Below are 15,063 nucleotides of genomic sequence, written 5' to 3'. Positions count from 1 at the left end.
TGCGGGGTCTGCTGGGTCTGCTGGGTCTGCTGGGTCTGCTGGTTCTGCTGGGTCTGCTGGGTCTGCTGGGTCTGCTGGTTCTGCTGGGTCTGCTGGGTCTGCTGGGTCTGCTGGGTCTGCTGGTTCTCCTGGTTCTGCTGGTTCTGCTGGGTCTGCTGGTTCTGCTGGGTCTGCTGGGTCTGCTGGAGGAGCGGCTGCAGCTGTCACAGGCTTCTTCTGTGCTGTGAAAGATGTGAAGGCTCTGAATGCTGTGAAGGCTCTGAATGCTGTGAAGGCTGTGAAAGATGTGAATGCTGTGAAGGCTGTGAAAGATGTGAATGATGTGAATGCTGTGAAGGCTCTGAATGCTGTGAAGGCTGTGAAAGATGTGAATGCTGTGAAGGCTGTGAAAGATGTGAATGATGTGAATGCTGTGAAGGCTCTGAATGCTGTGAAGGCTGTGAAAGATGTGAATGCTGTGAAGGCTGTGAAGGCTCTGAATGCTGTGAAGGCTGTGAATGATGTGAAGGCTCTGAATGCTGTGAAGTCTGTGAATGATGTGAAGGCTGTGAAAGATGTGAATGATGTGAATGATGTGAAGACTGTGAAGGCTGTGAAGGCTGTGAATGATGTGAATGATGTGAAGGCTGTGAATGATGTGAATGCTGTGAAGGCTGTGAATGCTCTGAATGCTGTGAATGCTGTGAATGCTGTCCTAAAGTCAGAAGGAAGTATTTTTTGCCCGTCTGTAAGCAGATAACAGGAAAGGATTCAGACTGATTCTGTTCTCTGCTCTGCCCTCCCTTCGTTTCCTCTCTCACACTTTAACCACCGAGACAAACATCCACTGTCCTGTTTCAATAAACTCAGACTAAATTCGTTTTTTACAGTGCCTCAATACATAAATGTTCACCACAGAAAACATTGTAAATATTTCACTTTGACCACATTAGGATCAGCTGGCATAAATATGTCATCACATTTATAATAATAAATCATGTATAAAGAATAACCCTTAATCTAAAATAAGAACTTGATCAAAAACAATCGTTATCAAATCCTGATTGAGTTTATAGAAATGCGGCCTATTAAATACTTTAAAGCAAACCATAGAAGGACATTACTGTTCGTTTCATTTTGTTGTCAAGATAATTTCTTCATTAATTTGGTGTATTTTCAGCTTAATTACATTTTAGTTTGTTTATTTACTAAATGATATATTTTATTCTATTGTTTTTAAATATGTATTTTTCAGATGCTGAGTTTTCTTGCCTCGTTTCCGTTTTGTTGGCGTGTGACTGGAAGCGTCTCCTGGCGCCGGCTGACATGTTGGTGGTTTGGTGGTTTGGTTTGACCACAGCGGAAAATCCCTGAGGTGTTTTCTTTTCTTCTTTATGATTATATATAACAAATACAAGTGTTAGAAATGGGTGTGCAAAAAAGACAATAATAGAAAAACAAAGAAAAAGAGAGACAGGAGAGTCCAGTGTGTAGGAACTGTTGATATGATGAACGAAAAAGGAAGATAATGTTAAAATTACCGATCAAATCATTTAACATCACTACTACTAGAGGAAAAACAACTAATAAAGTAATAACAATGTGTTTTTTTTAAAGGTTTTATTGGCTCTAGTGACCTTTATTTGATAGTGAATTGACAGGAAAGCAGCCAATGAGAGAAGGAGGAAGACATGCAGCAAAGGTCACCAGGCCGGGAATTGAACCTGCGGCGGCCGAGTCGAGGACCAAGGCCTCCTTATGTGGGCTGTGCTGAACCCCTGCACCACCACAGCACCAAGTAATAACAGTGTTAGCTATAATAAATAGAGGCTGTCTGCCCCTGAGCAGACCACCAAAGGTCAAAGGGCACATCACAGTGAACCCAGACCAGAACCGAACCATCGGTCCAGTCAGCCCCGATCAGCTGATGGATGTTTTAAACCTGTTCATGTTCTGCATATCCAGTCTGATGTGATGCAGTTCAAAGATGATTGGACCACGTTCACCCGATCGTTGTGTATTCTGCCGCTATTGATTCATTCATTTATTTTTGTGTTTGTTTCAAGTTTTCTTTCATGATGTCATTGGAAAAAAATGAAATAAAATAAAACAAGAAAAAAGAAACTTAAACTATGATTAGTTGGCTAACAGTAATCCTGATGGAGCCGGTGGAGAGACGCCACCCCGATTATTCCCCATGTTCCCGTCTGCAGCGCCGGCCCAGAGCAGACAGCACCGACCGGGGAAATACTCAAGATGTCATAATAATGACAGCACAAAACAGTAACAACCATAATAATTATAGCAATATTCAACAATAATCAAAGAACAAACACAAAACATAATGAGTTGTATTAATCCTGTGAATGTGTGTTTATGTGTGTGAGGTTAATAATCTGTTATGTCTGTGATTCTGAAAAAACATTGATTTAACTAACCAGTTAACAAAACTTCATTAGAAGATATGTGAGTGAAAGTGACTTTATTTAGTCAGTATTGTAGTTTTAGTTTCTGGACCATCGCCCCCAGGTGTTAAATCTAGTTTGAGTTCCAGATATTGATGAACACAGGTAGATGATCTTTTTGCGTAATTGTAATGCTTTCCAGGTGTATATATTCAGTAAGAAGGTTTGTCCAGGTGTTAATATGTAGTGAGTTTTTTCATTTCCAGGTGAGAAGTTTTATTTTCTTGGCGATATAGAGAAACTAGAAATGGATCTTTGCATTTATCTGGAAAATTATCCATTCCATTGTAGTTACCAAGTAGACAGAGAGCTGGAGGAACGGGGCTCTGCAACCCAAAGCGGTGGAGAGTTTTTGGTTGCTGATATGCAGAAGAGTTGAACAGCTGTGCAGGTCCAAATGGCATGGAAATAGTTGTCAGTACGGTTATAGTGTTGGAAATGGTAAAACCCATTTTAAACATTTTCTCTGAGTAACGTGGGACCTGTGAATTGTTTTATACCATATAAGCTGTAAGTTTGTGTTACTGGTGGCATCAGATTTTTTTTTTTTTTTTTTTGATTGCGTAAAGCAAGGTAATTCTGATAGTGAGGTATTTTTATGTTGGTTTTGTTCTATGTTTAACCTGGAGGTGTTTTCCACCCTGGGTGTTTGTGGACACTGCAGCCGGATAATGGGAGGAAGAGGAACCCAGCAGGGAGGAGGAAGATGTCCGACACGCCAGAAGGAAGTGGAGCATCTCCGCTCATCTCTGCTGAAACAACAGATCTGAAACCGACACCTGCTCAGTGAACGCAGCTCAGCATGTAACACATGGCTGTGACTTCATCTAGTTCATGTTTTATTCATTACAGTGACCCAGAAATTTACCTTTTTCCTTATTCATCATAAAATGTCATCATCCCAAAGGAGTTAGCATGACTTTTGCTCCCTGTTTTGGTTAAAAACTTGTTTCTTATCACTAATGGGATCTGAAACAAGTGACAGATGATATAATTAGAGAATTCAGACTTCTGATCAATCTGATTAGCAGCCTAAACTACATTTTTAAATAAAAAGCTGAGTAATATAAAAATTCATTATTGAAATAAAGAAAGTATTTCTACATGTTTTTTGTTGTCATAAAATAAATTAAATGTCCTTCCGTTGGAGTCCGGAACCATGTAATAATCCGGTCCGGAGTTTACCCCGTTCCACTTGTCCGCAGCTCATTTCCGGCTTTTAGCTCCCACCTTCATCGTGTAGCAGGAAGTGCTTTGTTGAGCTACTTTCTGCTCAAAACATGGATTAAATTCGTATTTTTCTGGATTTATCCGAGTCACTCGGTCTCTGGAGGATGTCTTCCCCGGTGAAGAGTGGGGATATCATCCACCTGAATGTCGGTGGGAAGAGGTGAGGAGCACCGGAAGTTCTGGGCTAACCCGGCTAGCTGGAGAGATGGGACTAAGCTAATGTAGCGGCTTCCATTGTCGGACGATTGCCATTCTTTCATGATTAATTCTCTCTTTATGTAAAATAACATGTTTTACACGACTTAAAAGGAAATAGTTAGGGTTTTATATAAAGAATTGTTTGGTTCATATCTTTATTATTACCCCAAGTGTCCCTTCTGAGGTTGAATAAAAACAAATTAAGTTATTGGTTGGATTTTACTTTGTGTCCGACAATGGACGCATGCAGGTGGAACATAAAGCTTAGCTGTCACTTTATGCTAAAAAAAAAAAAAAAAACTACAAATACAGTAGGTCTGCAAAAAGAGGAGTCTCATTTCTGAAAGTCTGGATTTAATAGATGAACTTTAGAGATGAAAATTATCCAAATATCTTCTTGTCCGATAATGGAACCTTAACAAACCAGCTGCAGGAATTAGCTTTTTCCCCGTCAGATCTGGTGTTGACATCAGAACCACTAAACTGGAACTCTCACTGGAAGGTTTAGTTCATGTTGGCAACAAACATCTTGACAACATAAAACAGTTCCGTCTTCCTGTCTGCATGAACACTTCCCAAAGTTGGTGGGAAAATGAAGACTTGTTAAGTATTGTAATATTTGGTTGGCTGCATGACGTTTAGCTGTTGTCAGCGTCCTTGTCTTGAGAAGAAATGGATTTTACTTTGAGTAGTAGAACCTTAATGAGTATGGAGGTAAAGGAGGAGAGTGAGGAAAATACGGTTAGTTCAACTCAGTGCTGTTGGAGCTGAGCTGAAAGTTAAACCCCTGGTGGGAAAACTTCCGCTAATGCGCTAACAGAGGAGCTGATTCTTTCATTTTAATACCACATGGTATATTGTTTTAGCATAGCGTCCACTCAAAACCATTTTAATATAGCATTTAGCATTATGCTAAATACTGGTATAGCGCTTTAGCGCTTGCTTATGCTAAGTTGGTGTAGTGTTTTAGCAATAGTGGAGCTACTCTTTATGCTTAGTGATTAGGGTTAGCATAGCTAGCGGTGCCCAGCCCTAATCAGAACCTGAAGTTTCAGCTGGTTTTGTTGATTTAAATTTAATTAAATGAATTTACTAGTTGGATTAAATCCATGAAGAATAAAGCGACGGGCTCTCTAACATTTTACAGGTTCAGTACCTCCAGACAGACGCTCACCTGGGTTCCTGACTCCTTCTTTTCCAGGTGAGTCAGCCTGACTTTATTTAGCTCCGTTCAGCCTAGGACCAGCTTCCTGAACTCTTCTTCTTTCTCTTCCTGTTCTTCAGCCTGCTTAGCGGCCGCATCTCCACCCTGAAAGATGACGAAGGAGCCGTGAGTGTTCCTGGACTCGTTTTCTGGTTGAGCCGTCTTCCTCTTCGTCACGCTGCCGTTTCTCTCTTCAGATCTTCATCGACCGCGACCCGTCGCTCTTCGCTCCCATCCTCAACTTCCTGCGCAGCAAAGAGCTGTACCCGCGCTCCATCAACGTGCACATGCTCATGCACGAGGCGGAGTTCTACGGGATCACGCCGCTGGGTGAGAGCAGCTCCGACATTCTGCTAAAGTATTCACACCCTTCGCTGGTTGCTCAGCGCCTCAGCAGCAGGTACAGGGATGTTCTGCTGACAGGAACCATCAGATACTCAGATCAGATCGATGTCTAAAAACGGCCCCACAGCATTGTGCTGCCTCCACCGTGCTCAGGTCAGGATGAGGAAATGTTACGTTCGGGCGTCACGTTTCATCCTGAGGCTTCTGGTTCTTTGCAGTGTTCTCCAGGTGAACACAGATCTTATATCTTAGATTTCTGTTCTGGTTCTGCTTGGAAACGAGAAAACCTGGAGAACAGTTCAGTTCAATCCAGACTTACTTCATTTGTCCTAAAGGGAAGTTAAATGACACCATTACTTGTTAGCTAACGCTGCTAATCCACCTCCTTTGCTTTTGCTGCTCCTCTTTAAATCTGTCTTTTCGTCTGGTTGGAAGGATGAGCAGAGAGTCTGGGATCAGATGCCATGATCCACTGAACGTCGTAATAAATATAAAACTGGTTGAAGTTCATCCAGTTTGCCTTCCAGCTGATCTGGGGTCAAAGTTCAGGTTATATTTGAGCTGCTAATCAGCTGTAAACCTTGTTGCCATGGTGACAGATCATAGCTAAAAAAACAGCAAAAATCCTTCCAGATGCATCCAGAACCAGAGGGAATAACAGTCTGAACAAACTGGCCCGCTGCCAGCAGGAGGCGCTGTTCTGGATTCTTTAAAATCATTTTTAATTTTGTTTCAGTGCGAAAGCTGCAGCTGTGTGACGAGTTGGACCGGTCCTCCTGTGGAAACGTTCTGTTCAACGGATACCTGCCTCCCCCAGGTACAGCTGGACCAGCAGCAGGCCCAGTTCTGGTCCCGGATCTGGACCCGACCCGGTTCTGGAACCGACCCGGTTCTGATCCATGTCCGTGTCTCCCCAGTGTACCCGGCGAAGCGTCGGAACCGCCACAGCGTGGCCGGGTCTCAGTTCATGGTGGGCCGGGCCGGGCCGGCGGAGCGGGCGCCGGTCCGACGCAGCAACACGATGCCTCCCAACCTGGGGAACGCCGGGCTTCTGGGCCGGTCCGGCGCCGAGGACAGGACGTCTGCAGGTAACGGGTCAGGCCGCTGCCACGGCTCTACAGGAAGTGATGTCACTAACTCTGTGGTTCTGCAGGAGGATTGTCGGATCCCGGCATGGTCCGGATCATCTGCGGCCATCACAACTGGATCGCCGTGGCGTACGCTCAGTTTGTCGTCTGCTACAGGTAAGCGACTCCTGCGTGCTCTGATTGGCTGGTTGGCGGCGGACAAAGGAAGTGAAGGTTGTCCTTCCTGCCGTCAGGATGAAGGAATCCACCGGCTGGCAGCAGGTCTTCACCTCGCCGCGCCTCGACTGCGTCATCGACAGAGTCGCCCTCAACGCCAAGGTGATGGGCGGGTCGCTGGGAGACAACGACAAGATGGTCGCCGTCGCCTCGGTGACGGAGATCATCCTCTGGTCCATCTGTCCCGACGGAAACGGGAACGAAATCGGTACGATTTTTCAGATTTGCTGCTTCAACCTGCAGGAAGTAAAAAACATTTATTTTTATTTTTTGTTTCCTGATACAAATCAAAGTTATCAGTTTACATTTCTATGAATGCTTAGAATAAAAAATTATGTTCTAACGTGTTTTATAAATGTTCTAATTTATTTCTAATAAAATTAATTCTAATTTTTGTTTTCTTTAGATTTTTTATTTTTGCTATTGTTTTCATAGTACTTTAAAATTTTATTTTTATTTTGTTTCTTCAGTTTTATTTTTTCTTTGAAAATTTTCTAAATTTTTATTTTTTGTAATTCTGTATTGTATTTCAGCTCTAGTTTTAACTGTTTTTAAAAAAATTTGTTTTCAGTGTGTTTCTGTTATAAAATATACATTTTTATCTGAAGTTATTTTTTCATTTCTTATTTTTTCAGTTTTCATTCTTTGGTCTTATTTTGTAGATTGCATGTTTTTCTCCTTTTTCAAGATATTTTTAGAAATTATTTTTCAGCATTTCTATATCACCTCAACATTATTTCTTAAAATATTGACTTTAAAGTTTAATTTGATCAGAATCAAGCAAACAAAAGCCTTCTTGTAGTTTTTATTATCGATTTGTTTTCTTTTATGTGAGATGTTTTGAGGTTCTTCCTGGTTTCAGAGTCTCCATGTTTTTTTTCTTCTTCCTGCCTCACTTTCAACTTAGAGGAAGTCTGTTCTGATTGGACAATGAGAATAATTTAAATGTCTTCTTTCATGCTGTCTAACTGGGATCAGGCTTCTTTATGATAATCAGACCTGAGCAGAACCGAGTCTGGGTCTGGACAGAATTTCAGAACCGGCATGTAAATGCGTACGCTGCCCCCTGCAGGCGTCTTCAGCCTCAACGTTCCAGCCGAGGCGCTCTTCTTTGTTGGTAACCAGCTGATCGCCACCAGCCACACCGGGAAGGTCGGCGTCTGGAATGCCGTCACCAAGCACTGGCAGGTGGGTGGAGTCAGTATCTGGACGGTTTCAGGTCCAATGTGGGTTGCTAGGTGATAAGCCCCACCCCCTCCCCTCTCCCTGCAGAACCAGGACGTTGTTCCCATCAGCAGCTACGACACTGCCGGATCCTTCCTCATCCTGGGCTGCAACAACGGATCCATCTACTACATTGGTAAGACTGGCGGGTCCAAGTCCATCACCATGGCAACATGGTCCAAGTAGCTGATGTTTTTGTCTCCATCAGACGTCCAGAAGTTCCCTCTGAGGATGAAGGACAACGACCTGCTGGTGACGGAGCTCTACAGGGACCCGACCGAGGATGCCATCACCGCCCTCAGCGTCTACCTGACCCCAAAAACCAGTAAGGACCAAACCACTCATACTGGGAGGACTGGGCAGGACACACAGCCCCCAAACTGAACATTACAACATCCACAGCTAAATAAAGAATAAAAGCATCAAATTAGGACTATGGATTTTTTAAAAATCTAATTAAAAGCAAATGTTAATATATGTGAACCTTTGAGCTGTTAAACATCAAATAAACTCATAAAAATAACATTAAAAATTACAGTTAGGTGGAATCAGAGTTTCTCTCTGAGCTAAAATTAAAGGTTTGTGATGTAAAAGTGTGAATGATTTAATGAATTAAATAAGAAGGAAAACATTTAAAACTGATAAAACAAAATAATTAATTTTTAAAATTATAACCAAAATAAAAACCTGTAAAGAAAAAAGGTAATGAAATATAAAACAAACCTGTTATAAATGGATAAAAGGATCAATTGAAAATATATCTAAAAAAAATTCTTAAAACTCTAATATGAATCAAAATATTGTTTTTTAAATAAACATAAAAAACAAATAAATAACGTAACAATTTATTTATCCATCTGATAAAAGCCAGAATTCAACAGACGGCATTAAAAACTAGAATCACTTATAAAAGAAAAAGTTTAATTTAAAACGTTTAAATATTTGTAATTAATTGTATAAATTTTTTTTAAATATAAAATTTTGTCCAAAAAACAAAATAAAATAAAATAAGCAGACAGATTAGACACACAATTTTATCTTTAAAGATTTGAAATGGCTCCAGTTTTATCGGTGGCCACAGAGGGGCAGCAGTGGGGCAGGCGGACGAAACACTGCCACCTGCAGGTCAGCGTCAGCATCACATCAATTCAATGCTTTTCACTGTTTTGTAACGAATCTGCAGTAGAATCTGAACCGTGGTGTGTTCAGGTGACAGCGGGAACTGGATCGAGATCGCCTACGGAACAAGTTCTGGAACGGTCCGGGTCATCGTCCAGCATCCGGAGACGGTCGGCTCCGGTCCGCAGCTCTTCCAGACCTTCTCCGTCCACCGCAGTCCCGTCACCAAGATTATGCTGTCTGAGAAGCACCTCATCTCAGGTACCAGACCCGGTTCTAATGGGTCCAGGCTCCGGCACCAGATTCTGATGGTTCCTCCCTGTGTTTTTCAGTCTGTGCGGACAACAACCACGTTCGGACCTGGACTGTGACCCGGTTCCGAGGGATGATCTCCACCCAGCCCGGGTCCACTCCACTCACCTCCTTCAAGATCCTGAGTCTGGACGACGTGGACGGACACGGAGGCTGCAGCGCCGGAACCGAGATCGGTCAGCAGGTTCTAATGGGTTCTGTTTGGTTCTAACTGGTTTTGTTTGATTTTGTTGGGTTCTGTTGGGTTCTGTTTGGCCTCAGCCAGGTCTGTGTGGTTCCAGGTCCGTACGGGGAGCGGGATGACCAGCAGGTGTTCATCCAGAGAGTGGTTCCGGACACGGATAAGCTCTACGTCCGGCTGTCGTCCAACGGGAAGAGGTGAGGGATGATTCCTGATGACGGCCCAATTAGAGGCGGCCTGGTGGCGATCGGCTGGCAGTTTAGGGTTTAATCATGGCGACGCTTTCATCTAGTATCAGCTGTTGGATCCAGATCAAATCCGGATTGGAGTATAAATGAAGACACAAATATCCAACGTTAAGGACACTCCATGTTTTATCTGATGTTAAAGGTTAGACTTACTGAAGCTGATGTGTCTCACTGATCGATTTAGTTCGTATTGTCAAAGGGTTGTGGAAGAAACATGTTTTTATTAAACACAAACTTCTGAGAAAAAGATGTGAAGATGCTGCTAAATATAGAACAGTGGTTCTTAACCTTTTTTGAGGTACCGAACCCACCAGTTTCATATGCGCATTCACTGAACCCTTCTGTAGTGATAAATTAAATATGATTTTTTTCCCCCCGAATTTAAGACATAGGGCTGACCCAACTATAGTCTAGTTGGGTCACCCCATGATCACTAAGTCTTCTTAAAAGGTAGAGTCTCTGAGAACAGTTCTTCAAAATATAGTCAGTGTTTTCAGCAAAGTTGAGCTGACTGTCCAGGAACGAGCCAAGGTATTTAAAATCTGCCACAGTTTTAACAGGTTGGCCATCGAGAGAAACTGGAACCACTTTAAGGTCTCGTTTAGATCATTTAATTAGCTCTACATTCTTAAGAGAATGAAAAATTAATAATAAATAATAAAGACTTTGCGGTATTCTGATTAAGTAATGTAATTATATTAGTTGTGTTACCACCCCCACGCCACTAGAGGCAGTATCAACCCCGAAAAGATGTAACTAAGGAGCAGATTTAGAAGTACACCGAAAACTACAGAATTTGGTAAAAACGGTGAGTTTTGCTGAAGTAATTAAAGACACAAGTTCAAATCCATGCTGAGAGTGGAGCTCCTCCAATCAGTGCTCCTCCGCAGCTCTGATTGGCTCAGCAATGTAACGTGATCCTCTGCAGCAAGTGATGGCAAAGCGGGGCGTCATCACGACTTTACAGTGTGTCTTTACCTCCGCGGTAGAGGCTCCGCCTAAACCCCTGACACCGACTCATCGAACCCCTGGGATTCGATCGAACCCAGGTTAAGAACCACTGATATAGAGTATTAATTATTCAGAACAATTCATAGAAAATGTCCTGAAAATACAAATTAATTTGGATAAATCAGATTTTTTAAAGTTTGAAGATCAGCTGAAGCAATTTTCCTGCTTCAGTAAATGAGCTCCGCCCACTTCCCCACCACCTTCAGAGTGAGTGGTCTTTGGGTCTGTTGACAGCAGCTGTCTCTTCAGGGTGTGCGAGGTGCGGTCGGTGGACGGGACGTCCATCACGGCCTTCATGGTCCACGAGTGCGAGGGCTCGAGTCGCATCGGCTCGCGCCCGCGCCGCTACCTGTTCAGCGGCCATGGCAACGGCAGCATCCAGATGTGGGACCTAACCACGGCCATGGAGATCGCCGGGAAGGTCGACATCAGAGGTCAGCGGCGCCCTGAGCACGTGAGCGTTCTGATTGGTCAGAGGGGATGACGAGGTGTTTTTGTTCCGGCAGCGTTGGGCGGGCCGACGGAGGAGGAGCTGCTGGAGCTGCTAGACCAGTGTGACCTGGCTCTGACCCGAACGCCCGACAGCACGCCCAGGGCCTCCACCTGCAGGTAGAGAGAGAGAGACACACCTTCTTCTATAAACGTGCTGAGTGTTGCAGTGGTGGAACTGTAAACTAAATGAAACCTGGAGATGTACGCTTAATTAATTTGGTGCTATGTTCCACAGCAAAGGGAAAAATGGCAGAAAAACCATTGAAGAACAACTTAAAACTTTTCTTTTTTCTTGCTCTCATTGCTGGCTATGGTACACGCAGATCCGTTGCCATAGCAACTGACTGACAACAGCTCCGCTAAAATATCAGAATTCAACACCAAAAAACACTTGAAATATTTCCCACACTGAACCAGAACATTCAGTCCGTTGCAGTTTTATGTTTTCAGGCCTGACGTTTATTTTATTATTAATAAGTGATTGCTGTGGTAGATTGATACCGCTGCTATTAGCTAAGCTAACACGGTAGTGGTCTGTCAGTTGGTGTGTGGGTCACCTTTTTTTTTTTACTGAACTGAAATTCCACATCACATCTACATGTTACGGTTGCCAAAGTCAAGCTAGCACAACTGAACTACTTCCCTCTCCTTCGCTATTTTTTTCTTAATTAAAACTTTTCCTGACCTTGTTATTTAGTTGTAGTGTTGACAATTAGTAGCAAAGCTCTGCATCCTTTTTCTTTTATATAGCTGGCGTACATATTATGTTATGTTGATCACTTAACAGCTAAAACTAATGATAGTCATCATCGGTCAGCAGCTTTTTACATTCCAGCAGGAAGATATGGGGCACGTGTCTATTCATACTGAGCATTTTTTCTTGACTTCCACACATTTCAGTGCATTTATCCCTAAACCAGACATTTCCTTAACTATTACTAGTCTATTTCTTACCCAAATCTTAACCAGAACTGAACTCACACCAAATATCTAAATCTAACCAGTAGAGCTAAGAAAAAAGTGAGGACCTAGAAAACGTCCTCACTTCCACAAATGACCTCCCTTAGCTGGTGAAAGCTGTGATAAAGGTCCTCAATATGTGCTATAAACAAGTACGCAGGCACTCGCGCACACACACACACAGATGCTTATCACATCAGTCAGGATCCTTCCTTGGTTCCTTCCTTCATTTCAGGGTTTCACACACACACACACACACACACACACCTTTTTAAGTCAGTCAGGAAGCTTACTGATGTCACTTCCTGTCTCTGCAGCCTCCACTCTCAGCTCAGCGACAGTTTCCGGGCCGACCGTTTTCGCGGTTCACCTGGAGTGTTGGGGTCTTCGGCCTCGCTGAGCGGCAGCCTCCCTCGGCAGACTCCGGCCCCAGGTCCCCTCAGCAGACCGCCCAGAGACCCCGCCGCCCCCTCTGCCAGCTTCCAGGGCCTTTATGGCCCCGCCCACCTCCAGAGTCCCGCTCACCATCAGAGCCCGAGCCCCCAGGCGCCTCGGTACCACCCGGAGCGGGAGGCAGTCCGGCGCGGCAGCTTCGTGGAGCGCTGCCAGGAACTGGCCAAGGGCCCCGAGGCGGCGGCCAGCTCGGCCTTCGGCACGCCGCCGTGGTCGGAGGGCATGAGGCGCAGCGTGGCGGTCTGCAGCGAGCTGGAGGCCAGGTTCAGCCTGCGGACCCCCACCAGCTTCACTGTGTCCCCCGGAGCCCGCTACACCCCAGGGACGCCGTCCTCCATGTCCGCCTCCCCTCTGTCCTCTTCCTCGCACCGCAGGGCCACACCCACCTCACCCACAAGCCCCGCCTCCTCCATGCCCAGTCCAAGCCGCTCCTTGACCCCCGCATCGCCTCGCCGTGGCGCTGCAGCATCGCCTGCTGAGGTGGCGGCAACACCAGAGAGTTCAGCGAGTCCAGACGGAACCGGAGTGGCGGCGCCATCCAGCCCCAAACCACACATGAACGAGACCAGCTTCTGATTGGCCGACCAGACTGGCTTCTGATTGGTTGACCAAATTGAGATGTTCAGATTCCCTTAAACCTCTGGATCAACTGCTTTTCTCCAGCAGGTGGCACTACAGAGCTGGGAATGAACTCTGCAGCTGGAATTCTCCAGAACCAAACCCGGTCCTGAGATCAGGATGAAGGTTTTTCTTCACTGCATTAATTAATTTCACTCAGAACCTGAGGGAAAACGCGGACCCGACCGGACTGGACTCGGCTGATGGTGTTTGTGACGTTTTCTAACTTTTATATCCGACAGTTTTCTGCTTCGGTTTCTACAGAAGATTTATTTTTATCATTTCTACCCGAAGTTTGATTTAAAGCCTGCAGGGGGCAGCGGCGGGTCCTGTCGGATTCTCTGCCACCATCAGTTTCCAACAAAAGAAAAAAATCCTCTGTTTAAGCTCTGAAGTATTTATTCTGAAGGTTTTCTGTAATGCTGAAGCTGATGTTTATTTGGATGTTTTGTCTCTGCAGTTCAGCAGGTTTATGTGAAGAAAGACACTCTGTATTCAAGAAGTACTTCAGTACAACATAAATATACTTTTCTGTATTTCTGCCACTTTAACTTCCCTCTCTGGCACTTTTATCCAAATACTTTCAGTTCAGCAGCTGATTGAATAACCAACGGTTATTAAAGAGGAGACGCTGGTTTGGCACAGAGGGATTTCAGTGCATTGCTGCCGAAGTCGTTTTTATGTTCAGTCTAAAATCACAAACTGTTTAAAAACAGAGAAGGAAAGAAAGCGAGAACATGGCTGACGGAGCAGAGACCTAACAGACCGGTGTTTGTGGAAGCATTTAAAACCTCAGTGGAGAGAGTTCAGTTGGAGGTAGAGGGAAGAGAAACACTGTTACCAGCTGGCGTTACACTGTTATTAATTTAGCTCAGACACTGAGGGACAAAAATGATCCAGCCTCTGCTACTTATCTAATGAACTTTATGCTCACAAACAACACCCTGAACCGCCCAATTTCAATCTTTTCATGCAAGAAAAATCTGACTTTTTGTGTTTGTGTGTAACTAAATCGGATGCATAGTTTCCCAGCATCTACAGTCTGAACGGTCATGTCGCATTTTATCCGACTTCCACTTCACTGAAGTGGGACGTGTCTTAGTTCTGCTCCAGACGTGGTAAACGTTCCTTCGTCTGGTTCTGATCGGTTCTCCGTGCGTTTTAAAATCTGTCCGTGGATGTGTCGGCCATCTTTCCAGCTGTAAACAGATCTCCGAGTGGCAACTATGTTCTTCTTCTGCACATGCGGGTCGCTTTGACTAAACCGTTCAGACAGAAGTCTGACTGCAGGCGCATTTAATTTTAGCATGAACGACCATGCAAGACAAAAAAAAGTTGGATTTCAACAGAAATAGAACAAAATATGAAGACCTGCTGTGTGAACGAAGCTTTACTTCGCCCATATTTCCTGCTTAGGGGATGTTAGTAATGAATAATCAGACAATTACAACTTATTCCTCCTAAATTTTCAGTGAAATAATCACATTCTAGCTGCTAATTGTCCATATATGGTCATGCCTTCCTGTTTTAACAGGCTTGAGAGAGAAAATAATTGATTTCTGGAAAAATTGTTTAAATTTTTTGTTGTGGTTTTGTTGGCATTAAACTTTTGGTTTTCATTCTTCCTGCTGTATTTAAATCTCAATGTGTTGCCTTTGCTGCCACCTTGTGGCCTGAGGGGGAGCTGCATTGATTCGTTTAGAATTTTTTAATGGTGTGA

At 44.0% G+C, this 15,063-nt stretch overlaps 1 protein-coding gene across 1 annotated transcript; it reads left to right on the top strand.

The window, feature by feature from the left end:
- Positions 1–3,637: 3,637 nt before the first annotated feature.
- shkbp1 (SH3KBP1 binding protein 1) lies at positions 3,638–14,976 on the top strand. Its single transcript, XM_007570678.2, has 17 exons — positions 3,638–3,834; positions 5,020–5,073; positions 5,157–5,202; positions 5,274–5,406; positions 6,158–6,238; positions 6,339–6,509; positions 6,575–6,665; positions 6,743–6,933; positions 7,798–7,913; positions 7,998–8,085; positions 8,158–8,274; positions 9,159–9,329; positions 9,401–9,556; positions 9,662–9,758; positions 11,070–11,254; positions 11,327–11,429; positions 12,590–14,976. Exons 1-17 carry the CDS (start codon positions 3,779–3,781, stop codon positions 13,299–13,301), a joined length of 2,568 nt encoding a protein of 855 aa, XP_007570740.1. The 5' UTR covers positions 3,638–3,778; the 3' UTR covers positions 13,302–14,976.
- Positions 14,977–15,063: the final 87 nt, after the last annotated feature.

The sequence above is a fragment of the Poecilia formosa genome, unplaced genomic scaffold (assembly GCF_000485575.1).
Source record: "Poecilia formosa unplaced genomic scaffold, Poecilia_formosa-5.1.2 Scaffold265, whole genome shotgun sequence".
In the NCBI taxonomy this organism is placed as follows: Eukaryota; Metazoa; Chordata; class Actinopteri; order Cyprinodontiformes; family Poeciliidae; genus Poecilia; species Poecilia formosa.
This window is presented reverse-complemented; position numbering and strand designations above follow the sequence as displayed.

Bases quoted from the DNA above. Each gene is read 5' to 3' on its own strand.
- shkbp1 (XM_007570678.2), top strand. From the start codon at position 3,779: ATGTCTTCCCCGGTGAAGAGTGGGGATATCATCCACCTGAATGTCGGT. The intron at 6,510-6,574 runs GTAACGGGTCAG...GTGGTTCTGCAG, and splicing joins CGAGGACAGGACGTCTGCAG to GAGGATTGTCGGATCCCGGC. The intron at 8,275-9,158 runs GTAAGGACCAAA...TGGTGTGTTCAG, and splicing joins CTACCTGACCCCAAAAACCA to GTGACAGCGGGAACTGGATC.